Source organism: Strix uralensis, chromosome 12, assembly GCF_047716275.1.
Source record: "Strix uralensis isolate ZFMK-TIS-50842 chromosome 12, bStrUra1, whole genome shotgun sequence".
Lineage (NCBI taxonomy): Eukaryota > Metazoa > Chordata > Aves > Strigiformes > Strigidae > Strix > Strix uralensis.
Window position 1 is genome coordinate 2,810,899 of NC_133983.1, and position 27,013 is coordinate 2,837,911.

At 43.7% G+C, this 27,013-nt stretch overlaps 2 protein-coding genes across 4 annotated transcripts in view; one reads left to right on the forward strand and one right to left on the reverse strand.

Moving 5' to 3' along the window:
• Nucleotides 1-24,105, forward strand: KCTD19 (potassium channel tetramerization domain containing 19). The gene is given in 28 exon segments (XM_074882105.1): nt 1-114; nt 170-228; nt 1,506-1,521; nt 1,836-1,919; nt 1,921-1,983; nt 1,985-2,019; nt 2,386-2,506; nt 4,153-4,292; nt 4,638-4,837; nt 5,782-5,901; nt 6,352-6,474; nt 6,477-6,534; nt 7,933-8,114; nt 10,861-10,964; nt 11,350-11,492; nt 13,440-13,523; nt 15,572-15,680; nt 17,026-17,331; nt 17,859-18,192; nt 18,332-18,388; nt 19,302-19,427; nt 19,866-19,996; nt 19,998-20,024; nt 21,781-21,882; nt 21,977-21,989; nt 22,877-22,894; nt 22,986-23,176; nt 23,854-24,105. Coding segments are annotated over 28 exon segments (3,312 nt in total).
• The window catches only part of PLEKHG4 (pleckstrin homology and RhoGEF domain containing G4), a 91,622-nt gene continuing 87,636 nt past the window's right edge, over nt 23,028-27,013 (reverse strand). The window contains exons 22-24 of one of the 3 annotated variants that reach the window (XM_074881568.1): nt 26,680-26,876; nt 26,051-26,134; nt 23,028-24,836 (exon numbers count right to left, since the gene is read on the reverse strand). In XM_074881568.1, coding sequence (XP_074737669.1) covers nt 26,093-26,134; nt 26,680-26,876 — 239 coding nt within the window. In that variant the 3' untranslated portion in view covers nt 23,028-24,836; nt 26,051-26,092. Of the gene's footprint in view, nt 26,877-27,013 lie in introns of all 3 variants that reach the window. The other 2 variants (XM_074881569.1, XM_074881567.1) reach the window with 2 other exon arrangements.

Here is a 27,013-nt window from a genome sequence, read left to right on the forward strand (position 1 = left end):
ATGAGTACTGGAACTGGAAGGAATTCACCTTCTCTGGCCTCAACCGTCAAGGTGGGCACCTCCACCCTGCAAAGAACGCAGCTAACGACCCCTCCACAGGCCTTCCCACAGCAGGTAGGCGCTCTTGAAAAAAGCTTATAATTATAATTTGTTAATCATGTTATCACAGCGTCCTCGGGGTGTGCGAGCAGCCTCCGCTCCAGCTTTAAATCCATCTCTGGTGGACAGGTAACCTTGGCAAGCTCATGTGCCCCTCGTCACCCCAAGCCCCTCAGCTGCCCACAGCCCCCCTACCCCAACCACCGGGCTCCTGTCACCCACCACCCCTGATTTGTCACCCTCATCACACCCGGGTGACCCCCCTGGGCCTGATGCTGCCATGCACTGCACAGTGGTAGGCTGCTAGCTTGAGGCTGATGCCTCTGAAATGGCAGCCTGAGCTGCATGAATTGCCTCAAGCAAGTCTGGAAGTAGTTTTCTTGGAGCCATGGTATTGATGAGTGGGTTTTGGTGGTCCTGGCTCTCTTCCCCTGTCCCCCAAAACTGGAAGGAACCTTAGAAATATCAAGATTTTAGTATCCTGTCATCTTTCTTTTAAAATTTTTCATCTTTCTTGCTTGACCAGGGTTGGGTTTTTTTTTCTTCATGTGTTTCATGTGTTGTATTCAAATATTTAATTTGTTTTGAAACTGCTGGTTAGTATCAGTTGATGATGAGAATAACTATGAAAAAGTCTTGGCTAAGCATACTTTGTGGGTAACGTAATTGTGGTTCTCCATCATTAGTTTTGATTATGACAGCTCTCCAGCAGCTACAAGCTTTCTCCAGAAGCTACTAATTTCAATTCTCGCATTTATTAAGAGTGGGAGGTTTTCCCCATCCTTCTCCAGATTTCCTTTTTGACTCCCTTTTCTGTAACCACATGTATGAGAAATAGCCTAAAAACATCCAAGGCATCAGGTATTATCTTCCACCACGTTTTTTTCTGCTGTAAGAATTGTGTTATCCATTGTCAATACAAACTCTGTCTCCGTGGCTTTGGGAGCTAGCTGCTGTGGCGAAGGCAGACAGGCTGGTTTCATTTTCAGGCTTGAATTGACTTTTCTGCCCATTTCAGCAGGGCGCAGACTAATCCACATCTCAGTGTGATACAATGACATGAAAAAAATTGGCTACAGGCCTTAACTGTGTGTTCTTGTCCTGCTTCAGGTGAATTTTCTCTCTGCTTAGCTCGCAGCCACCTATGTGCTTATCAAACGTCCTTTCACTGTGAACATTTATTTTATTTCCTGTCTTGTCAAGAGAATTGTGACCCGCATAGTAATAAATATCTGCACCTTAAAATAGTGACTAACTGTATAGAATGGTGTGTCCATAGGCAACAGGTTCTCTGGGAGGTTATGTGGCAGGTTATGACGCATTTATTTTCATTTTATTACTTTTATTTGACTGTTTAAGGAAGACATTTGCCGTGTTTCATTTGCTGTTCTGTGTAACAAACTCAGTATACAGGTATACCAGGTGGGTCCAAAGATTTAACCATAAGTGTTACGTTATGTAAAACCTTGCAACTTGCTGATTTGTCGTGATCCTTGACCATGAACACATATTAACTAAGGAATATGCGTTGCATATGCATGCACATTCCTTAGTTAAGTGAATGGGAAGGTAATGCTCTAGGTTGTTTTTCCCATGCTTTATTTTTTGTCAAGCTACCACAGAATGGGAAATAAAATGCAAAAAGTCCGATGCAGTTTTAAAATAAAACGTCTTATTGTTTCAGAGTTCACAGGCTCAATCTTGCCTCTTGACCTGTTTTCCTCTTCTGTTTGAAGGAACCAGACAGTGTTATGGAATCTGCAGAAGAAGAGTTAATTAATTTTAATGTCAGTGGCTGATATATCTCAATTCCCTGAAGTACAAGTCGCTCAGTTTCCTGAATCTCTGTTGTGGAAAGAAGCTTCTGTACAAGATCAGTCTGAAAAATCTAAGATTATTTATTGACCAAGATGGTTTTGTGCAGAAGATTGATGCGGGAGTTAAACGCATGCAAACCATCACACAGTGATTAAGCAATGCCTCTTTAATATGGTGGACAAGCCTTTTATCCTGAAGGTGAGAATCACGAGATACAATCACATGGTACAATTCTTTCTGATTTGACAGGTAGCTTTGCACATGCTCCTTAGGCTCTCTTCTGGTTGGATGAAAACTGCCACATCGACATTGTACAAACTTCTCGGCCCAGGCCCTCACCCTGAAGCTGTTTACCTTCCTGGGTTCTTCCTCATTCTTCCAGGGTCAGTCCCTCGTCACATCCTCGCTCATACACAGGATTGCTCACACGTCCATTTTCTTGCAGGGACTCCTTCTGAGTCCCCACAGTTTTGTATTTAGGCACCTTCATTATTACGTGCAGACTTCAAAGTTATCTTTTCTCAGCTGTGTTGAATTGAATCTATTGGATGAGCAAGCATTAATTTAGCAGCTGACACCTTTATTACAAGTAAAGTGGGATATTCTATGTGACTTTATTAGAACTCTTTTCTCATTCTTAGATAATATTGTCTGTAGAAGGATGCCAGAGAGTTTGTGAATATAACTTTACCAATGCTTGTGGTAGGTATCCAAACAAATAATCGCCACATTCAGCTCATCTCCCTCAGTTGATGAGTACAGAAAATGTTACAAATTTCACGCTTGACCTTTCCATAAGAGCTTGTTCAACAGTCACTACTTGCTTTTTTTAACTAAAGCTAAAGCAAGCAGAGGCTTCCATCTGCCAGCTGTTGTGCTTGATGACAACTATACTGACCGATCTTGTTTCACATCAACCTTCTAATCCGAAGAGGGTGGGGCTGCCCTTTCTGTAGTTCCCTGAGAAGGTTCAGTCTGTGTGAAAACAAATTCATCCTAAGAGGCCACCCCTGAACGTGCTGTCATGTGAAATGGGGAAATGACAATTCTTCCTCTCCCCCTATTCAATAGCTGCATAAACAGAAATGTTAAATGGATATCTGCAATGAATATTTAATTTGCTATTTAGAGACAAGTATTTTTTATTTTAATTGCACCGTAGTTTTGTGTTGTGCCCAGTGAAGGTTGAGTACATACCTCCTGGCTGGATGTAATGTGTGGTTTTGTACATTAATATTTGCATTTCCTCTAAATTTAATCTAAACTCTGAGTTTCTTTTGGTTTCTAATCTTTTTTTTTTTTTTTTTTTGGTGGAATTGTCTCAAAAATGCTATGACACTCGTTATTTTTAACTCAAAATATTGGCATTTTGGGTCGAACGTGAACACTTTTGGATTTTCTTTTAGGACTGTGCTGAAAGATGTAACATCCCCAAATAGGTTGGGAGAGGAAGACCACCAAACTTCAGTAGTCTGTTATATTAACAAACTAGATGATCACATGTTTGACATGGACCTGTTGTGGTATCACCAGGAACACATTCCGCCGAGCTAGAGTTCTTGCATTTTCTGGCTTTTAAGTGATTGTCAGTGTAACCTTATTAATTCATGAAGCTGTTTTATGCACGTGCTTTAGATGTCATAGCTATGGCTCTAAATTTACTTTAATATCCTACAGCAGTACGTAACCATTTGTTCCAAGTCTAAAATAATCTGTTCATCGTTCAGTAAAATATTAGGAAATACAGACTTCATCATTCCTATCACTGAGCCAAACATCAATTCCTCTTTCTAATGATTATTCATACAGTTTATTGTAATGATGTTATTAAAAAGAGCCCGAAAAGTCTTTCAGGCTTTGTGTTGGGTTCTTGGCTATTTCTATTGTTGTATACTTTTACACATGCCAACGTGCTGTCTTGAATTCCAGAGCTAGAACACAAGGAAGTGCCATTAAAGTCAGACGTTGAAAAATAGTTGGCTTTTTTTTTAATATTCATTTTATTACAAGTTCTTATAAATATTCTCCAGATGTTCACTCCAATGACCTTAAGGTACCTAAAACTTAGGAATCTAATATATGTTTGTTCTTGTCTGTACACAGTATTCTCTGACATATTTTAGTGATGTGAAGCGCAGCGTAGCATGGCTTAGACTCTTCCCCATGGCTGCTTTTGATTTTTGGATTAATTATTTGAATTCAAGTAGTAAATAGAAAAACTTTGTGTCTTGACAGCTTTTAGATAATTTGAAGAAGGAGAAATATAATTTACGTGTCCAGCCTTCAGGTACACCAATAGCTGAAAGATTGTTTCTGAATTACTGGAGAACACAAGAATGTGCCAACAAGCCATCAGAGATTCCTCCAACAGTTCCGCATTCACAGGGAAGTGTCCCAAACGGACAAGTTCTTTCCCACCCTTAGGAATGCCCACGGACTGTTGTCAGTTGTTGCAAGCCAGGAATGTTTTAAGAGTCTTGCAAAATTTTTTTTGTGATTTTTTTTTTTTTTTTAATTAGTCATCTTTTTTTAAAAAATAGGAAACCCCCACGCAAATGTTTATTCATTTGTGCTGGGCTGTAAGACTTCACCCCTTGGGGAACATTAAATGTTGCACAAGATGAATGCACTTTTATTGGCTTTGCTGTACTACTCAGATCTCCAAAGTGTATATCTGAGCTCCGTTTTTCTTTACTTAAGCCTTGAATTTTCTCTGATTTTCTTTTCCTAGGGTTACACAAAAGAGCTCCCCTAGGGCTAGTGGATACACCCTTGCTAGATACAGAACACGAGGTCAGTTACTGTTTTTTGCCACTAGATTTGGTGACATATCCTGTACTAGTTCATGATGACAATTCGCTGTGGCTGCTTGAGAACGCAGCCCTGATCAAGTGCAAGTGCAGTGAGTTGCGTTTCATAGGTAACTGTTCTTTTTTATTATTATTCTGACATAATAATAAATATTTTTATTATTTTTATGTAAACAATATAAACAATTTTTTATATTAAACTGTTTCTATCTTCGATAATACTTCTTTAAAGATCAGAATCTTTTAATCGTTTGGTTTGGTTTTGCTGTCTGCCAGTTTTATTGCCCTGTTTTAGCAGTCAAAAAACAAACCCTCTAGTGGGTGCCTCCCACAGTACACATACCTAAATTTACCCACTTATGGCCCTACTTGTTTGAGTTTTATTAATCCACCGTTTTTCTGAACTAAAATGCATTAATGACATGAGGTACCAGAACGGCTGTTAACAATCAGTAATTAAGTTAGACAAAGCTTGCATGGTGACTCTAAATATCTACGCAATCTTATATCTTTTCACTAGTAAAAAAATCATGTTTCATTCATTAAATAATCTTCCAGCTTCAAAAGAAGACAAGTACTTTTCAAAAGTATGGCAGGGTCACCTGCCTGCTCCATCAACATAGTTATTTCATCCTCTGTGAACTCAGTTAAGATGAGGTAGATGATGGAATCTCTACAGTTTTGCTCTGCCAGTCCTCTGATGTCAGCATATGGGCAAACACGTTTACGTGCACAGTGGGATGGACTGTGCCTAGGGGAGAAAAAAGCAGCCAAACAGAAAACCTCTTACATGGATCCCTCAGGATGCTGTGATAAAACTGACCTAATGCTGTGCTTCTCCTATCATTTATGCCGTGTCTGGTCTCCTCTAGCGTAAACCTTGGTTTTAGGATTGTGTTTTCACAGACAAAGTGTTCCCTGCTGTCCATTTATCCCCTGTGTATATGTATGTGAATAGTAATGCTGAAGGAATTAAGAACCTATTTTTGCTAGATCTGAGCAGTGCACGGAAGATGTCAACACACACGTCCTATGTTTTATTTTTATTTTCGAGTTAACATCTTCTCTGAGCAAAGAAAATTGCCTGATGACTTCTCCCACGTAGATGCCTTGGAGGAAGAGGTTTTAATTCTGGGAATTCCTGTGTTTATGGATGCTGGGAAGATCTATAGAGGTAATAGAATGTACATAGCTATGCATTTTCTTCTTTATATGCATTGGTTTTAATGTTATTTTGTGAAATCGGGTGTTTGAAATGGAAATTGTATTCATATGATCAACCAGACTAGATATTAGGAAGCATTTTTTTACAGAATGGGTTGTTGGGCGCTGGAATGGGCTGCCCAGGGAGGTGGTGGAGTCCCCATCCCTGGAGGGGTTGAAGAGTCGGGTTGACCCAGTGCTGAGGGATCTGGTGGAGTTGGGATCTGTCAGTGTTAGGTCAATGGTTGGACTGGATGATCTTCAAGGTCTTTTCCAACCTAGACAACTCCGTGATTCTGTAACACTGAGCTGAGTAGTCTTGGCAACTCGTTTCCATAAATGTTGAGAATAGTGGAAAATATGTCAGTGATTATTAACCACTGACCTTCTGGGGCGCAGTCTTGACCTCCTCTTCTTGCAGGCGGCTGCTCCGCGGGGGCTGGGGGACGGCGGAGGGCAGCAGCAGGGGGGTCCCCACCGCAGTCACCGCTCCACGCCATGGCACTGGGACTGCTGGCCAACTCCCCGGAGTCAGCTCTGGGCAGCACCTGGGCAGGAGCTGCCTCCACCTCTCCAGCAATGGCGTCCTCTTCCAGCACGCCAGGTACCCACCCTGCCTTTACACCAGGCAACATCAGTATAACCTTTTAAAGAATGATAAGTTATCTAATGTGTTTGAAGCTGAAAAGGAGCCCTGTTCTCAGCAGCTTGTCCTTTAGTATTTGTAGTATTCATTTTCAGCAAAACTTGCAGGTAACTATGCAAGCTGGCAGTCTTCTGTTGTTGCCTGGTAAGCCTAAAATGCCAAAGTAATATATGTAAATATTTTAATAGACACATGCTCTTAAAACTTAAGATTTACCATTCGTTTAAAAAGGTTTGTATGAGATTTTCAAAAGCATCTAAATACCTGTGGGTACGGGTTTTTCTGAAGTCACAGAACAGTCACACTGCTATGCCTAGTCCAAGAAAGAATGTAGACTTCTGAATACTGGGTTTGAGCTTGGTTCTTTGAGACGTACTTCCCCTGAGTCTCTTTAACCAAGTAATAAGCAATAGAACAAGAGATAATGGCCTCAAGTTGCGCCAGGGAAGGTTTAGACTAGATATTAGGAAGGATTTCTTTGCAGAAGGGGCTGTTGGGCGTTGGAATGGGCTGCCCAGGGCAGGGGGGGAGTCCCCATCCCTGGAGGGGTTGAAGAGTCGGGTTGACCCAGCGCTGAGGGATCTGGTGGAGTTGGGAACTGTCAATGTTGGGTTGATGGTTGGACTGGATGATCTTCAAGGTCTTTTCCAACCTAGACAACTCTGTGATTCTGTGATATTAGCGTTATTACTCAGATTTACCATATCAGTGTACGGGTTTAATAAAATCCCTATCATATAGGAAAATGGCTCCTTAGTGAATCATTCACCTGCTTGTTGTGATTTGAATTAAGTAAACCAAAAGAAATCACAATGAATCAGTTGGTTGTGATTCAAGCCTGGCATGCAACGAGGTGCTCAGCCACACAGATATCCATCAGCTACGGATTGAAAAACTTTCTGCACCTTTTAACCAACTTCAAATCTCACACAAACACACAATACCCAGTCTGTAAAGGGGGATAGAAAGGCAACAGGAAGATCAAACATACAGTCAGCTCATCTCTGCCCCTAGCATCTTGTCTGCACTTGCTGTTGGCACTAGTGAATGATCCAGTGTGGGAGAAATACCATATTAAAAGCTTTATTCAAAACTATTGCGGATTATTATTTGATGGCTCCAGTGCGATAGCTTTATTTGCTGATGTTGGATTGTTCAGGGTTCTCAATACAAAAATGATGTGCTAAGTTACAAGTAAAGCTCAGTAGGTGCAAAAATACATTTTTAGGGGAATTCGTATTTCCTGACTTGTACTCATTAAAAATAAGCAGTAAAAATATCTTTTGAGAAAGGATAAAAAGTTTAGTGATTTCCTCTTCTTTTGGATAGGAATTTGGATATCCTTCTTTTGGATAGGAATTGGCTGGGAACTTGCCGACTTCCTCTCACTGAAAATATTTCTGAAATCGAAGAGCTCTGTGCTTATTTCGACCAAAGAGACACCACATGTAAGCCAATGAAAGATGCTTTAAAACGCTATCTGAAACAACAGATGCCAGCAGAGAGCAGAGATTTCTCAAGAGCTCTTTCATTTTAAAGTAGAATGAGCAGTGTTGCCTGAATACAACTAATCAGTCAATGATCTACATTGGCTTTTGAGGGATTGTTAGAGTACAAAAGTAACCTGAAGGTCTTGCTGACTGACAGTGCTTGTTTTCCTAAGATCTACTGCTACCCTGTTGCTTTATTACCTGGCTGTTGCCAACCGGTGAAGACTAGAGTAGTAACATTAGGTTCTAGGTGAAATATAGAGCAAGTCTTCGCTGGATTTATGTAGTACTATTCATGGTTTTGAATAATTTTACTTGCTAAACTTGCCAGTCTTATTCATCACTGAATTGATTTGCTGAATCCAGTTCCTTCGAGCTTAGACCATCCAAGTTACTTTAATCAGAATATGTTCTACCTTAAAAATATGAGGTTTCTTTTGCTCCCAGTTTTCTGGTGTGGGACTGTTCTTACAACTCTTGCTATTGAACTAAGGAATCTATTTCTAAATTCCAGCCTAAGTGCATTCACAGCCACATTTAGCTCTTGCTAAAACACCTCTAACTTGAATGCTTCCACTTTGGCTTATCCCCTCTTCTCCTCTAATGCATTTATATAAAAATCATGACGTTTTTCTATCAGCCCTTATTGTGGCTTCTTAACAAGAGTTATTATGGTTCCCCAATTAATCTAGGGATTTTTCTTTTCACCTATCCCAGTTTCCCCATATTCATAGAATTTAGACCAGAAGAGATCTTTGGAGGTCATTTAGTCCAACTCTCTGCTCAGAGCAGGGTCAAGTAGGTTGGGTTGCTCAGAACCTTGCCAGGAAAAGCTTTGAGTATCTCCAAGAATGGAGATCCTGCAGCCTTTCTGGACTCCTGTTCCAATAGTCAACTACTCTTGTGCTAAATAAAGTCACACATGGGATTTTCTCTGTTCCGACTTTTTTCTGTTGCCTCTTGGCCTAGCACATTGTACCTCCAAAACCAATATGGCTCTGTCTTCCCTAAACCCTCCTCGCTGTAGACAATAAGATCTTCCTCTAACCTGTCCTTCCTAAGCCAGTTCTTTCCACCTTTTCTATTATGCCATGTGCTTCAGAAAAGAGAAATTTAATCACACTTTGTACAAGGTAATCCAGTTGAAACCTCCCCGGTACTTTAGATTATGCTACTTCTAATTCTACTGGAGTTAGCTTCCTCGGTACATCCTTTGTAGTTCCCTGTTCCATTTGTGACAAACAATCCCTTTGTGATCAATGAGTGCAGACATCCCTTTGCCCCACCCAAGCACAAGCTTCGTGGTTCAGACTTCAGCTTGTAGGATCCTAAACGTAATTCCTGTAGCTAATTTGCAAGTCTGGCTTCTTGTTTTGTAGTAGTGACCTTACTTCTAGTTTACTCCACCCTCAAGTTCCTCTGAGGCTTTCTGTAGGGGATGATTACCCTTCCCGTTTTGGCCCACCAGCATATTTCACCAGAACAAGGTGAAGCGGCTGATGTTCAAAGTATTCTTCCCTGTCCCCTGCGAAAAGTGTGTATGCAGGGAGAAGTGAATTTTATCGATTCTTAGACAGAATTATAACCCTTGAGAAAGAGGATTTGATCTTAAATTGAAGCAGCAGTTAATGAAGTCTGTCATTATTGTGTAGGCTGGTGGATAACACATGCTAGAAAAAGTAACTGTGTGACTCGAATGTCTTAGCAGTAACTGATGCCTCAGTTGTACATATGTTATGGAAGATGGATAGTCCCGTTATAGTAGCTACATCAGACAGGCATATGCTAGTTGGCTCATTGTTTAGAGATAGTAGAATCTATTTATATCATTACCCATAGCCCTATAAATAATTCCTTTAAGAGTGTGATTCGTCTGTGTTCTGTAAAGGCCTGCAAAGGCTGTTGTAAGAAACACAATTCTCCAATTTGGAGCCCTTTTCAAAGTTAGCTGTGTTTTGGGGTTCTCTTAAACATTTTTTTTTTTTTTTGAATGCAAATGTATTTTGATTTTCCTAAAACAGTGTCCCAGAACTTACTGACTATAAATAGTAATGTGAACTATGCTATTAAAGATTCCAACAGAAACTTTCCTAGATCTTTGTTGCCGCACTGAGGTAAGATGCGGGCTGAACCCAGCCTAAAATACATCCAAAGCTGTTGTGTTATATCTGCTCTCCGTGCATAAGCGCTCTTTGAGGCTTGGCCCTGCCCTCATACTGTCACCTTCAAGGGAAATAATGAAGTGGGGCTCCTTGCGAAGATGGGAAATGATGCCAAAAAAAGGTTGCCCTGGAATTCCACCAGCTTTACACTTGCTGACGAGCTGAATCTTCACTTTCAAAGACCTGTCAGATTTTCCCCTTATTTCCACTACTTTGGAAATAAATTATTTATTTCTGTGGCAACATAACAGTATACTTAGATACACCTGTCTTGGGTGACATAAATGAGCAAACATGACTATGCTACTGCATGTGGCCCTCTGGCTATTATTTTAAACCTGTTGAGGAGAGGTGGTTCGGCTGCAGCACAGACGGACCAGGTTGCCCATACTCTGACCTTACATCCTGACTTGCCTTTTGCTCGCAGTTGCATATGACCCCCTAAACAAAACATGAGAGTTCCAGCTCTGTGTGCACGGAGAGCGCTCTGTTAAGGCACTATCTCAAAGAATTATTATTTGCAATATTTTGATGTAAAATCCCATATCATATTAACATGGTATTTGTAACATAATAATTACTACTTGTAGTTATTTTAGTTGTCATCTTTCTATCTGTTACTCCATCCCTAGATGCAGACTGGACAGCAGAAGTATCCGTGTGCTTACTCCATCAGGTTGTGTAAGTTTATGTAGGAAGTAACTGGTATGAAACTTATTTACAGACTTTATTGAAGGTATGGGTGATTAATTGTCTTTGCATCGCCTTCACATGAACCTTCCTAGACAGAATTTATAATTCCACAGACTAGAATCCATATTTCTAGTAGTAAGAATTATTAGAATGGTTTTGACAGGAAAACGTGGAATTATCAGAGCTTCACATGTAGACTGAGCATTTTAAACTAGGAAGTATGGTCAAGTGCCTAGGGGAAATAAATCTTGGACCTCCCAAGAAAGTACTTTTTGGGCTAATAATGTAAGTATTTTAACTAATAATATAAATAAACTTGATGGAACTGGTTTAATTCTTTTACTGAGAAAGGAAAAATCCTGTCTGGATTTCTTTCTCCCTATAACTAATGTCAGGAATCTGGTCTTCATGTATTTTTATTTCTGTAGTACCCAGAGCTGCTGTCAAAAGACAAGAAAGTCTGTTGGCTCGCATGTGGTCAAACTCTTCTAATCTATGGAGATGGGCAAATGTTTCGGCACATTCTCAACTTTCTAAGACTTGGGAAATTCGTTTTGCCAAATGAATTTAAGTAAGCAGAGTGAATTACTGTGCTTCTTTTATATGATTAGGTGGTTGTAGGGTAAGTAAGCATGGGAGTTTGTCTTCTGATTTTTTTTGTAGAAAGATTGTGCAAAAGAATTAAGATTTTTCTTTTTTAGTCCTGAAGAAACTGTTCTATCTAAACATAAATTATTGGGATTCAGAGATTGTGAGATGTTTTTGTTTCAGTGTGTATGTCTTTATTCTAATGATCAATATGCCAGGGAATTGCACTGCAGGGTATATCACAGATTGGTGTACTGTGTGCACGACTTTAGCAAAAAGGAAAATGTTTTTATTGATGGCATCACTGAATCTCTGTTCAGATTTTTATATGCAGGGAACGCAAAGTCTGGCTAGCCCAGCTGAAAAATACTCCATCTGCCCCCTCTACTGGTATCTCTGCTCTAATGCTGAAAAATACATATTCCAAAACTGCAGTGGTACAGGAATGGATAAACAGGGGGTGCCTACAAAGAAGAGGGCACTCTCCCTCCATATACATATCAATCTATTAGGTTTCTAAACTGTATCAGACATCGAGATGTCTTTAAACACCTTTTTCCTAAGGATATTCCTTCAACGTGTTTCACCACCCCTTTGGTGCTACGGCTTCTTGTAGCAGTGCCCCTGGTACTGATGCTTCTGCCACCACTACACATCACAATTCTTTTGCATTCAGCACTGCAGGTCTGCCTGGAATCAGAAGATCTTTTGGTCTTTTCAGTCCTCGAAGCCCTTGTTTGCTGGATTGATTCTAGTAGGCAGAATATCTTCACCACAGATCACCAGCTGATGTAGTCATTTTTAGCACGTTTAGCTGTATCCAAGAGGAGTATTTATTTTCATTCTTTTCCCCAAAGTTAATGGAAATGTTACACCAGTGGCTTCTTTGATATAATGGCCACTGGTTGCTTTCATGTCTGTCATCAAAGTCATAGGGGGCCAGATGTCAGACACTGCAGTTACATATACCAGCAAACTAAATACGTCTGGGAATGTTTCTGGTCAATGAGACCAGCTGCCTTTCTTCTAGTGATCTTCTTTAAGCTCCCAGAGATGGTGGCTTCACTCTTCCTGTCCACTGCAAACAGTCCCAGGAACATCTGAATGGCCAAAACATGTCTGGGAATTGTTGGAGAGAGTGTAAATTGGGTAGCGCCGAGCACAACACTGAGAGCTTACTAGCAGAGATGATCATGTTCTAGGGCTAAGAATATTTCTGGGAATGGTGGATGTCCTAGTAGCCCATCAAATCCATGAACTGTTTTTATGGGATTCCCTATGGAAAATGCCACGGTGAATTTTCCACATGAGAAAAGTGTCATGAGTGTCACAGTGCAGAGTAGGAATCCTGCTTCTCAATATTGGGTTTTATCATCAATACCCATGGTTAATTAAAGAAGAAAAGAAAAAAAAAAAAAAAAGTGGGAACAGAAGTTTTCACTTAACTAGAAGGGCAAAAGCTGGAAAAAGTATTGAAATCAGCAAGTTTCACAAAGATTCAGAAAGGTGCTGCTGAACACCTCTGGTTTAGGAACTTGTTTATTTTGGTTGTGCCTTTTAAAAAATGTGTTGTCTAATTTGAGATTCCTGACACAAAATTCAGAATCTGTGAAAGTCAGTGGTAGTCGATGGGACGATTTCTATTTATGTCAGTAAAACCAGATATTTTTTTTCTCATTGTTTGGATGCCAGATATGAAACAGCAAAAAAAACCCCACTAAAACTGGTTTGAAAAAAATGGCTTGGGTACTTTTCAGTATTTAAAATGGTAGGCTATGTATCTGTTAAAGGAAAAATCACTTGTGTGAAGGCATCTTTCATTCTGGGTAGTGACTGCTTGAGCTTCCAAAATTAATATCTATTTAGAAAAAATAATCTGGTAAGATTGTTTTTGAGTGATTTTGCAGTTCAGTTTATTTGCAATTTACAGACAATGGCCTCCCTTTTGTCAAGAAGCAGCGGAGTACCAGAGCCCTTCTCTTTTAGAGGCTCTTTATCACTCTGATTCATACAGGTAGAGAAAAATTCTTTTCTTTCTTTTTCTTTTCTATCACGTAACATCCTTTCATCCGACTTAGCAGCGTTTGTCCTTTGAAAGGAGCACAATTTTCTCCTTTCCTTCTGAAATGCAGCCACTGGAGGATGACAAATTCCACTATCTTTTGGGCCACATTTTTTCCCATCAGTTATTTGGGTTCTGGAACAGTAACAGACTAGTCCTCAGCCAGCTCTCCAGAAACCAAGGAAAAAGGCAACTGACCCCCTAAATCCAGATATTGAGAATATTGCAATGCACACTGGAAACCATTGTACAGAGACACCAGACTGAGCAGGGACAGTCTGATTTATCACCTTTGGCTTAGCCCTGGCTTTGCCAAGCCCCAGCTGGTTTCTGTAGACCCGCTGGAGGATTCACCAGCACTGCAGAGGAGAATGGCACGTGTTCGATGCAGCATCACAGAAGAGGATTGAGATGAGCTAGAATTTAAATCTAGACAAATTAAGGTTGAAAATAAGCCATAATTTTTTGGTATATTAATTCATCGTTGAACATTTTCTCAGAGACTTATGTCTTTGCTGCTGACAGCTTTAAAAATGAGATGGGGTGTTTTTCTAAAAGATATTTAGCTGTTAAAACAGAAATTGGCATTCAGTGTTACTGAAGACCTCATCATTGTAGTGGTCTTCTCTTGCCTTATAAAATCTGTGAATCTGCAAACGCTAGTGTTTTATTCTCTACTGTGCTCATTAGAGGGATGGACAGAACACTAAAATGTAGGCCTTTTGGAAAGCCCACAGAACTGAGACATTTCAGCTCCTGAATGCAGAGTTCTTTAGAAGATGACCTCGCATGGCCTTCTCTTCAGTATTTTTCTAACAGAGCTCTGGAATTTTGTGTATTCTTATTTAGGCTGCTCACAGGCCATTTAGGCATTTTAAAGTAAAAATATACCCATTAAAATCTTCCCAAAAGACCATGAGTCACTGCAGCAGGTTCTGAAATACCAATGTCATGGTCTGTTTGCATCAGGATTTCCAACCTCATTGTACTGCCGTGGGCAGTAGTAGGACACACCAGTGGCAGCTACCAGTATCCCACCAGTGGTGACAGCAGTTCTGGATTTTATTGTAGATCTCTATGAAAAAGAAATCCTAAATGTCATTCCCCCACTTGCTCATCCCAGTGCAGGAACCTCATGTTCCTATACCTGTAGAGCAAGAGGAGGATGTCAGAGGAACTCTGAAGCACTCTACACGTGAATGACAAAATTCTGTATTCCCTAGGAGGCTTTAGCTAAGGACTAGTGCTACTCTAACATAGACTCTTCCACTGCTCGTTGGTGCTTTCCCATCAGGGAAGGTGTCAGCATCTCTATCATATACACCAAAGGCCTCTAACAAAGTAAACCAATGGGGTTTGGTCCCTGGAGTTCTTTGCTAGGTCATATGTCAGCTCCAGAGGCAAGCTTAGCACATCTCTGTCTACAGGAGATGGAGAGCAGCAGCTACTCTGTGCTTCCAGAGTTGTTTCACCATTTCAGAAACTGCTGTGTAGCTCAGGCAGTCACTGTCGGGACTTGAGTTCCTTAAGTGGACTCAAAATTCAATTTTGAAACCATGAATGTGGGTGGTTAACCTGAATCCGAGTAACTTGCTCCCCAAAGTATCTAGAACCTCTTCACAGAAAAGAGAGAAAAAAACTCCAAATCTGATGTCAGGTAGATATGGCTTACATAAAGCTATTGGTCAAGGTTTTGTGGATACTGGAAGAGATACAAGAAATAATTTTTATCTTCTGTGTACATGCAACATCACATTTCAGAAATTCTCATCACAGGCGAGCGATGGAAACTCCTGGTCCTTTGCTGCCCTCATATCGTGTACTGGTGATAACTGTGAACTCCTTCCATTCCCAGTAGTTTAAAAGTAGTTGGTAATAATAATGCATGTGATATGCACAGATCTGATGGTGACTGGAAGTCCTGACAGCTCCTTTTGCAGGTTGGCTGGATGTCACCCCTGGAAAAAGTTCTGTAATCATTGTAATTATTCATTTTCTAGATTATGGTTCCAAAACAATGAAGTGTACAAAGGAGTTTCTCTTCCATGTAGAAGATTAAGTATTGTGTCTTGGAATGAAGAGCATGAGTTCAGCAAAGACCCGAAAGAAGTAAGATTTGGTTTTCAGAATACATTGGCATAAAGCACTTCTAAAAGCAATTTGAATTAGAAAAGTGCCAAATTTAAATTTGCCAGTACCATCTTGCTTTTTTTTTTTTTTTTTTTCCTCTCCAAAATCATCTACAAAATTAGTCTTGGAAATCTCTCTCTCTCTCTAAAAAAAGAACATCTTCATTTTTAAAAGCCAGGCTTTAAGCATCAAGAGGGAACAGAGAACGGCAATAGAGATTCCGTTTGCAAGTCACAAAACCACGAGAGAGCTCCTTCTGTAAAGAGATAACTTAGGGGGAGATCCACACTTAATTCCCCAGTCGATTGCAAGGCAGGGTGCCTAGCTGAGTGCTGGGCTTTTATTTCTGTTTTTATCCAATGACTGCATGCTGTAAAGTCATGCAGTCCAAAGCATAAGGTCGAGATCCTCTGGTCTGTGTTATCTTGGTTTAAACCCCACAAGGCCACAGTCTTTTAGAGCCTCCTTTTGGTCTTGTGATTCACATGCCTGGTTGCTTAAGCAGTCCCTGTCACCGAAGGGTGGGAAGTGCTTTCAATGCAGACTGCAGTGTGGTTTGGAAACCAGGGCACTTTGCCTGGTCACAGGAGATAAAGGTTCTGATCCCGCTGGGCAGGGAGGACCTCAAAGGCAGATCTTCTGGTTCCTAGGTGGTAAAGATGGCAGCAGCAAGCTTGAGCAGTGCACTCAGGCAAGATAACATCCTGCAGAACCTTTATCTAGTCTTTGGAGTCAGTGGAAGGGAGAAAAGTTCTTCCTGCTCAAGTCTTTGAATACTTTTAGTCCTTGGTTGGACACCAGCAGCTGAAAGTTGCCTTCAGTCTTCTAAAGAAAGAAGAAATTAAGGTGCTGTCTCTGTAGCATTCACATGCTGCTACCAAACTGGTCCACCCTGTAGCTTAACACTGGCGTTCGTGTAGTAGAGTGGTTGCACAGCTTGCTTTAACTTGTCAAACCATCTTTCTTGGACAGAACGTGCCGCTGTCAGTTCAGATAACCACAATTCTCTTAGCTGTAGCAGTAGCAGGGATGTTGAGGTGCTGCTTGTGTGCCTTGGCCATGCCAGTGTCCATCTTCAGGCTCAGCAAAATTCAGCACTAGGAACTGAGGTGATTGAGGACACCAGCACTGAATTATCGTGGCTGGGTTTGGAGACCCTTAAGGCCCCGCAGCCAGCACAGAAGTGAGAATGTATTTTCCACGATTAAGAACTCAGTCCTTAAATACTTGTATTATAATGAGTAAAATACCTCAGTTATTAGGAAAGGCAAAACTTACACTTCCTTCCGTATCAATTAGAAATAACATTTCACTGTATTTTTAGGTGTACCCATGTGCAGCTGTGGATTCCACAAAATGCTGTATTAAGACATGGAGTAATATAAAAAAACTGAAGGGAAAGCAAGAGACCAGTGGGGTGAAGTATTCTGAAATGATTTTGCAGGCTAAAGGGATAAAGCGGAGGAATACACCTGGAGGATACGACACATGCTCGGACAGCCTGGTAAACTCCAGCTTTTACAAACACTTGGGAAGCCCTTCAAGGAAGAGAGAGATGAGAAGCAGTTTAACAGAGCAAGTAGAAAGTAAAGACTCAGCAAGTCACATCCAGAAATTAATTTCCCTGGTAAAGGAATCACAGAATCACAGAATCAGAGAATCATCTTGGTTGGAAGGGACCTTGAAGATCATCCAGTCCAACCGTTAACCTCACACTGACAGATCCCAACTCCACCAGATCCCTCAGCGCTGGGTCAACCCGACTCTTGAACACCTCCAAGGATGGGGACTCCACCACCTCCCTGGGCAGCCCATTCCAACGCCCAACAACCCCTTCTGCAAAGAAATCCTTCCTAAGAGCCAGTCTGACCCTGCCCTGGCGCAGCTTGAGGCCATTCCCTCTTGTCCTGGCGCTTGTTCCTTGGCTCAAGAGACTCATCCCCCCTCTCTGCACCCTCCTTTCAGGGAGTTGTAGAGGGCCAGGAGGTCTCCCCTCAGCCTCCTCTTCTCCAGACTAAACCCCCCCAGTTCCCTCAGCCGCTCCCCATCAGACCTGTGCTCCAGACCCTGCACCAGCTCCGTTGCCCTTCTCTGGACACGCTCGAGTCATTCAATGGCCTTTTTGGAGTGAGGGGCCCAAAACTGAACACAGAATAGGACACGGTGAGCTCCAAAAGGTGTGATTTTCAGCATATGAGAACATCTGACAGTGGTGTCACAGAGAGTGTATCTCAGTGCAACACTCCTGAAAAGGACAGAGGTGTCAAAGCTCCTGTTGCCTCTGCTCCTGGAAAAATAAGCTTTACAATTCAAGGGAACGATCACGTTACCCAATGTGAAGTTGGGGTTGAAGGAAAGCAGCTGGAGAAGTACGTGTTCACACAGAGTTTGCCAGTTACTCCAAGGGCTGGAACGCATCAATGCAGCACCATAAAAACTACTCCTGCAGTAGGAAACGATGCAGAGAATGTAAACAGGGAGCAACCAGAAGGTAGATGACTGCTTTACGATTATTGTTTTCAAAAATGATGGGAGTAATTAACTAAATGACTTGTATAAACAAGATACTTCGATCAGGCTGATGAATTTCAGTGACAGTCTCAGCCCTTTTCTTGTTCTTCTGCTCATAGGAAGTTTTTCCAGTGAAGGAAGAGACAAAACCTTGCAAATGAAACTCATAAAAGACAGTGAGTTGATTGCCAGCTGCTAAGCAGGGGGTGGATTTTACCGCTTGTTTATGCAGAGTTTAATACTAAAAGTGTGCTTGCCAGAAAGGTGGAGCAGCTTTTAGCTTCACTGGCATGAATGAGTTGCTCTTTCACTGCCTCCTGTTACTCTGCCTTTAGAGCTGTGCTTGTTTGATGTGCTTAAGTGATCCGGTTAGTTAGTTACAGAAATCTGTAGTTTAGCAAAAAAACTGGATGATTTTTATACTAAACCCAGAAGATTCCACAGGCATGTGCAGGAGTTAAAAAAATTTACCCGCTTAGCCAAGCTACTAAGTGCAAACTCAAGAAAGCACAGTGGAAAAGCTCAGTCCAAGACTAGTTCTGACACCCTGAGAAGGATGTGATTTACCCTGCACCACTTCCACCGTGGGCAGCGGGGCAGGTTTTCACAGAGTCGTTGGCAAAGCAAAATGTATTAATAACAATTGTGGATGGTTTTGTTACTATAGCAGTGCAAGCCAGGTTGTTATTTTCCTAGGAAAAAAGCCTCTTTCACATTCCATGAAAGAATCCTGGACTGAATTATGCTTGGGTTCCGCTAAGCAGTACGTAATGGTTACTCTGAATTTTCCACATGGAAGAGGGAAGTAGAGAAGACGTGTAAGGTTGTACCTAAGGCTGTAAATTATTTGGTGCGAAGATTGTCGTTTACTGTCTAGTGGTGTTTCACCTTTCCTGGCAAAACATCACAACAGAATAAAGACAGAACAAGGCATAACTTTGAAGGGAAGATGACAATACTTGCGTTCGTACTTAAAAATGGCCAAATGTGTTTGTGCCATTACTACTGAGAGAGGCCTTGGTGGAAAATTCAAACTGTATACCTTCACAGAAACAAGGGATAGCAAACAAACCGTCGTTGTCCTGGCAGGCCACAGAAACGTAGGATTGATTCTTAAAGCTGAACATCCTCTGGTTGTACAAACAAGCGTTGTTTGCAGCGCTGGGCTGGATGGCAGCCAGCTGGATGCTCCAACCCATCAAGCACTGCCCAAAGGTAAGGAACTGTAAATAGCTCTAGGATCTTGCTGCAGAGCTTTTGTCATGAAAACCATTCTCTCTGTCAGGGTTTGTTAGTTCTGACTGAGTAACTAAGGTTATCGCAGCCGAACTGCTGCTTACATCTAATTCTTCAAAACAGCTGGACAGCAGCTGCCTGACCTAGCAGGGGCCTTGAATATTTACTGGTGGAGCTCTTCGATGCAGCAGGAAAGATGCAATGATCTGAAATCCATATTCAGTTTTTATTCAGGCAAGCTCTTACGTTGAGCTGAGATTTGAACACTGGCTGTTAGGACTCAGGGGCAGTAAAAGCTTGGACAGGAAAGGCATTAAGAAGCCCAAAGGCTGGATAACTGAAATGGTGAATGTTGAAACCACCTTTTTTTTTTTTTTTTTCCTAATGCATTTGTGTTCTTTCAACTGTTCCTTGTAGATATAGTTTTTCTTACCTTTGCTCTCTCGCATGAGGACATATTCTACACCAGGAAGTGCCACTTTATCCTGACTGATGTCATCCTGAACTCAGTAAGGTAGAAGGATCCCAAAGAAATCCCAGCCAAGGTCCTTGGTCACCCTTGTGAACAGGCTGTGGGTAGGTACAAGTTTCTAACTGTCGCAGTAGAGATGGACACGACAAACATCAGATTGTGTGAAATGACCAAAATGGCTGCAAAAGCACCTTTATTGTTCTAACAAGCCCTTTTATAACCTTCTTCAAAGTAGGTGTTCATACAGGATTGGTTTACTTTAGCAACTAACAGTTCATGATTGGGTGATAGTTTCTCACCTGAATCGTCAGGACAGTTCTTCTTATCTTAGTTCTCTAACCTTGTTTCCATGGCACTTCTCGGGACTTTCTGGCCTCTCATGGATACACTGGAATCTCGTCAAGGTTAAACTCTTCTTCAGTGAGACCAGAGGCAGACCCGCTGCCTCCCCCGACATCTAACAGCCCGGATGAGCCATGGTTGCTTGGCTTCCCCAAGCCATCGCCGGGGTGGCAGAAGTTAGAAACTGGGCTCTTCCCCTTCGGCACCAACCACCCGGCTGCTCCGGCAGCCACGGTTGTCACTGCGCTGGTGTCACGCTGATCAGATCTGTCGTCATCTCAACCTTTCGGGCCCCACGTTGGGAGCCAAAAGGGACTGTTGTGGTTTGAACTCGGCCGGCAGCCAAACACCACGCAGCTGCTTGCTCATCCTCCCCTCACCCGGGGGATGGGGGAATTAACTGGAGAAAGGGAGACTCATAGGTTGAGATAAAAAATAGTTTAGTAATTGTAATAAAATAAAACAATAACAGAAAGTACTAATGGGTAATGCACAATGCAACTGCTCACCACCCACTGACTGATACCCTGGCTAGTGATCCTGAAAAGCCAAGACCCTGCAATAGCAATCCTGGAAACAAGAGAGAACCCCCCTCTCCTTCCCGGCCGCCCCTCCTGTCTGTACTGAGCATGACATTACATCCCACTGGCTACTTCGGGTCCGGTGCTCTGGCTGTGCCCCCTCCCAGCTTCTTGCACACCTGAGCACGGATGGGACATGGGGAGTTGGAGAGACCTTGATCTCTTAACAACCATAAACATCAGTGCGTTATCAATCAGCGTTCTTCTCATACCCAATCCCACACTGAATCCAAAACACAGCACTATTCTAGCTACTAAGAAGAAAAATTAACTCTATCCCAGCCAAAACCAGGACAGCTGGGCAGCTGCAGGCCCGAAGGGAGCACAGGGCTGCTCAGCACGAGGTGCGGGTGCAGCAGCAGGGTGCCAGGAGTGTTTCCAGGTCTCTTTTTTTAAAACCAAGGGTAACCCCTGAAGCAAAGGACTGGAGTGCCAGCCTCGGGCAGTCTAGCAACACACCCCGGGGGTGGTGGGGAGGTTTGGCCTCCAGTCAATCCTGCAGCAATGAAGAAATAAATAGCAGTGCTGTGCTGTGGAGTTGTGGCAGAAATAAGGGCCTGATCCCAAGGAGCCAGGGATTTCAGGGTTTTTTAATTTGCGTTGGAAGTAACTGATCTCCCCCACAGCCCCTCCCCAGCAGTCCTGCTTTATGTAGCTCCAACCAGAAGCATTTTTCTTCTCCCCTGGAAGAGGGGGAGAAAGGTGTACGGAGAGGGACTTGGGAGAGCTTGCCCTCCAGTTTTCCTCTGCTCGTGGGTGCGTGTGTGTGCACTCGATTGATTCCAGCCCGGCTCCCTCACACCAACCCTTTTAATCTAACAATTAACCCTGACCAAGGCCGGACTGGGAACTTCAGCCAACAGGTAGTTTCACTGTTGTGCTCGCTGGCAGGAGCTGGGCACTCGCAAGCCCGCCCGTGTTGTGTTCTGTATTTCAGACCCAGCATCTCACACCCAGGGAGTTTGTGGCTGATTTATTGACCATGGAATATTTTAAAGGGGGCATAAATGTTCCCTGAGAGCTACTTCAGTGGGTGGAAGTAAGTAGCGTTTGCCACCAGGTGATGCTGTACGGCTGAGCCTCTTTTCTTCCAAATGCCCTTGGCTTTGTTTAAACTGGTTCACTGTCCCCAGGTTGGTTTGCAGAGTGAGTTAAGGGAGGAGGGGCACTTTATAGCACAGATTGACTCATGGCATGTATAGTCTCAATAGAAGTTTAAAATTCTGCTGCTCATTTAGAAGATACCCACAAAAAGTGGGCCAAAGACTTCGAGGGTTGCTAAGAAACAGAAAGAGTCGGGGGGTGCTGCCGTGATTTGAGGGTGGTCGTGGGTTTGTGCTTTTTCAGCCGCTGCCTCGACCTGCTGGTCTGCAGAGGGTTTGCTGGATCGGTTTCATACTTTGCCTTGGAAACATAAGTTCACAGACCATTAATAAAAATTTGAGCCAGCTACTTTTTTGAAATGTTTTTATGTTCTTGTGGCAGGGGAGGGTGCACACCTCACCTGCCACTTAAGGAAAAGCCTTTTTGATCAACTTTAACTTCAAACAGCGACCTTATTTATCAGAGATCTTTGTAGCAGCTGCCACCTTCTGTCCCATTTCTTACACTTTTATTAGTGACCCGTGGGGTTTATTTAAGAGAAGATGACGCTTTCACACAACCAGGCTGCAGCTCTGGCCCCAGGCACCCGCACAGCTGCCGTCCCTCCCTCTGCCCGCCTGGCCAGGCCAGTTTTCCACCCATGACCCAGCATTCATCCCACTCCTGACTGGGGTTGCAGATAAACCCTCGCACTCAGATGATGATTCCCTGGGGAGAAAATTAGAAAATGCTGGGCCAGCAGCGGGGCAAAAGCTTGTCCCTTCCCTGGGGCCTCATTTAGCCAAAATGAACACAAGAATCCCTTCTTTCTGCTAACAGATTTGTTAATATTATTTGCCTGATAAAATCAGAATAATAATCAGGGGTCTTCATGTTTTATTTTAAGCCCTTTGTGGCCCTTTGCTATTCCTGTTTTCACACCCCTGCAGCCCATCGTGTGAAGGAGGGTGAGACACCACCAGTTTCACCCCAACAGCCTGGTTTAGGTGCCCAGGGACAACCGCTCTGCTCAGGGCCCACCCGATCCCTCCTCTGCAGCCCAGGGCCCCGTGTTGAAATCAAGATACAACGCAAGCAAGATTCATATAAAGAAAATAACCTTTATTAGACAAATCAATCAAACCCTGAAGAAACAGTATCAGGTAAACATTACTAAAGGTTTTTCCAGCAATGTAGAAACCTTTGAAACTGAGAAATTCAGGAAGTTTCATGTTCCTCTTGTTGCATTAGTAAATTCTCTCCCTCGTGACATGAGCTAGCGCTGTCTTGACAGCCCCCAAATCTTGCATTAACTCAGCAATTATTTTAAAATAGTAACTTCTAAAATCTTCCCTGTGCAACTGTTTCCCACACAATTTCGTACATAGGTGTCAAACTGCATTCTCTTTGCTGTCTAAAAAAAGAGCAAGGTTTAAAAAACATCCAGCTTATTAAAAATAAACAAGTGTTTTATGTACAGTACAGGAATTTCCAACTTGGAGGAGCACGGTCTGTCTGTTGAGGGTAGCTCAGGGGGGTGAGGTTTAACATCCGAGACTAGAGCACTGCACTGGCAAGGGCCGGGCAGCTCCCCCCCACCGGCAGTGAGTTACTGCTCCATCATCTTCCTCAGGCTAAATGTGACACCACTGCGCTCACACCTGGGGGAGCTGCATTTATAGCACTTCATCAACCAGGAGTAAACAGGAGCTTGGCAGCAAGTAACTACAGTTTCCAGAAATGCTAATTTTAATTTTCTCTGAGAAGAGGGAGGGTGTCACCGGCCCAGTGAGCTTTGATGTTACTCACGAGGACGCAGCCTCGGAGCACAGTGCACGTTTGTCCCCCAGTGACACTGCGCTACTTCAGACAACGTGCATTTAAGATTCAGCATTATAATCAACCCATTACGCTCAAAACCTGTCAGTCTCGGATGCCCCCACCAGCCAAAGCTCCTCAGACAAGCCACAGCGGTGGGACTGAAGTACCTGGAGGGGTGTTGAGGCAGAGGCGAAGCAAAGAGCCAGGCCCTGTCACCCCAGAAGGCGGGGCACCGCCGCCACAGGGCACGCTGGGGTCTAACTTTGCAACTAGAACTGGGCCCAATGGGGACAGAGACCTGCCACGGGGACAGTGGCTGCGTGGGGAGTGGCGTAAATTAGAGCCAGGAGCCTTCTGACCTCCCAGCGCCGTCTGTCTCCACCCGGGGAGAACACCCTCAGGATTTACACCATTTAGCTGGCAGGGGGTTAGTGCAGAAATTGCACAGGGAGAGCACAAGAGCTGACAGATGGTTAAGACAGAGATAAGCTCAGCACCGAGGCCCTGGAAGAATCATGTGAAGAAACGATTCACTGTAACAATGAAATTGCTTTTATTAAAACAGAAGTGTTAAGCCAGGAAAATAAATTATTGCTATGATAGACATATTTAGAACATAAGGAAGGACGTTAAATCTTGAGCTCCAGGTCAATATAACCCTGAAACAGAAAGTTACACTACTTTTCTTAAATACCTCAGTTTCTCTTCATGCCCTTCCAAAAACTTTATAAAATGTGCAGCTTACAGAACAAATAGTAACAGAGTCACTCGTAACAAAAATCTGTACAGCTCATAGCTTTAAAAATAATACTTTTTTTTTTTTTTCAAACTGCTATGTTACTTATTACTCATAAATATAGGGCTAACAAGTTTTGAATGCCCAAGGTCCCATCCAACACCAAAACTATTATGTGTCATTGACAGAAACTTTCTTGGGACTTCCCCCCCAGCCAGAGGTCAGGTTTGGGGCTGTTTGAAAGCGCCTGATTATGTGTAAAAAAAAAAAAAAGTATCTTCACGGGTGAAGACTGTCTCCTTCTGCTGGTCAGAGGCCTGGGGTCTTCAGTGAGTTTGAAATGGCAATCAAACCTGGAACACAGCACCGTGCAATGGGTTAGACTGGCTGCACTCCTGCGACGTGGCAGGATCCCACAGGTCCCTCTGTCCGGGCCAGCAGTGATTTTGCAAAACGCTTGAAAACCACCATTTGTCAGAGCTGCGTTTTGGTGGGGAAAGAATGTTTTACTGAAGAGCCTTCGCAGGGGAAGCACGGCTCCTCCCCAACGCGGGGGGCTGCCTCTGCACCCCAGGCCTCACCCAAAGGCTCCGTGAAGCCATTTCCAAAGTCTTATCTGTGACCCCCCCACCAAAAGGGGCTCTGGACCTTCAGTTTTAACCTTGGCTGGTTCTGTTTGCCTGGTTACGAACTCCTGTACCTGCAGATCTCAAGTCGTGTGCTTGTAACACCCCCCCCCCAGCACCAAACCTCCTCACCACCCTGTGCCTTGGCCATTCCAGCCCTAGTCCTGCTTCTCACGTTCGTACCCCCCTGCTCCCTGGGAAAAGCGGGGCTCAGTCCTAAGGCCAGAGAGCAAAATGCCGAGTCTGAGTGAGCCGTGATGTGACTTCCCAAGGGCTGCCACCCACACGTGGGTGGGATGCCCCACTGTGAGTCTTGCAGGGCTCAGCCCTCCTCAGATCAAGAGCGATTTCCTCGCAGATGAGGCACCCTCCAGAAATCAGTAAGTGAAGTACAGGAGCAACAACCAGCAGCTCCCTCGGGACATCCAGACCCTAACCTAGCAGGTTCCTCCACCTGGCAATGTGCAGTTTCCTTTGGAGGTTCAAAGGAAACAGTGGGATAAATCCAGCTTGGGGAGAACACCGTGGATTCCCCAAAGCAGTTCAGAGAAACTAAGAGCAGGATTTCGGCAAACAGCCACAAGAAACAGATTAGTGGTTAGACAGCTGGGCAGCATTTGGGGGGAAGCAGCTCATCTGAACACTGATGACTGGGTGGTGCTCAAGCCTCAACTACCTGAAAGTGATTTTGCTTTTCCTTCTGCTTCTTCAAACCAGGGAGGTGTCAGAGTGGCCGTTTAAGGTGACGGCTCCATGGGAGCCACCTCTGTGGGAGCTGGTCTGCTCTCACCTGCTGAATGAGAGCCCCAGAGACCCGTCAGGAACACATGTGGAAAACTTCTCATCGAGAAGCAGAGGGTAAGGTTCTCCTGACTCAGAGCTACTGACAAACCTGACCAGCACTCAGAGCTGCTGGAAAATCCCCCGCAGGGGCTACTTACAACAACTCCACTTCCTTAGGCGGTATACGTGTGCAGAGGGGCTCACACTATTGTCGAGGGACTTATGGTGACCTGGCCTGCTTTCTGCAGAGGAGAGAAGCCAGCATTAGTACAGGGTTAGAGGACAACAGCATCAGGACACGATCTAGTGGGAAGGGAAGCAGCTGAGAGCTCTCAGGAACGTAAGAGGAGACACACTGACACCTCGGAGCGACAGGCTCCCACTCCTCCATCTCATCGCTCCCCAGAAGACCCAAACCTCCCAGGAAAGGAGCTCAGCAGCATTGGCAGCAGAGCTCCACCCATCCCGGAAGGTTACATATGTACCCCAGCCCCTGACAGCATTACAGCTCCTGTGTGTGCATCCCCTCCTGGTGTAGCCTCCAGCACTGCAGGTCCTTCCCAGGACACCTCCTCAGGGCCACCCCCGGGGAGGCTCTTGCAAGAGAGGGGCTTCCACCCGCCCCAGAGGCAGCGAGTCTCTGCGAGAGGAACGGTCACTTCCCCACAGTGACTCCTAGCCTGAAAGCAGCATCTTCAGCCCTGCCATGAGAGGCAGCAGCTTGAACCAGGGAGGCAGTTGCAGGAACAGGCAAAGCGAAGAGAGTATTTTGGCTGTTTGCACTTACTGCAGAAATGTACTGGCTGTTTGTGAACCTGGGTTTCTCCTCCATCGCAGAGCTGTGTTGGGAGCCTAGGGGCAGGTAGGGGGGTGAGCCCATCTCTTCACAGAAGCTTTCTTGGGGGATGCTGGAGACACAGCCGCTGTCGGAGCCGCTGGAGCCGCTGCCTGACATGCAGTGCGATGACTCTGAGCTCTCTGTTGCTGGGGGAAGAGAGGAAGGTCGCTGATGACCATGAATTTGGTTTACATGACTGAGCCACATACATTTGATAACATATCTATTAGCAGAGGCACCGGCCACACAAGCCCACAGAAAAGCCACCCTCCTGTCTAGGCCT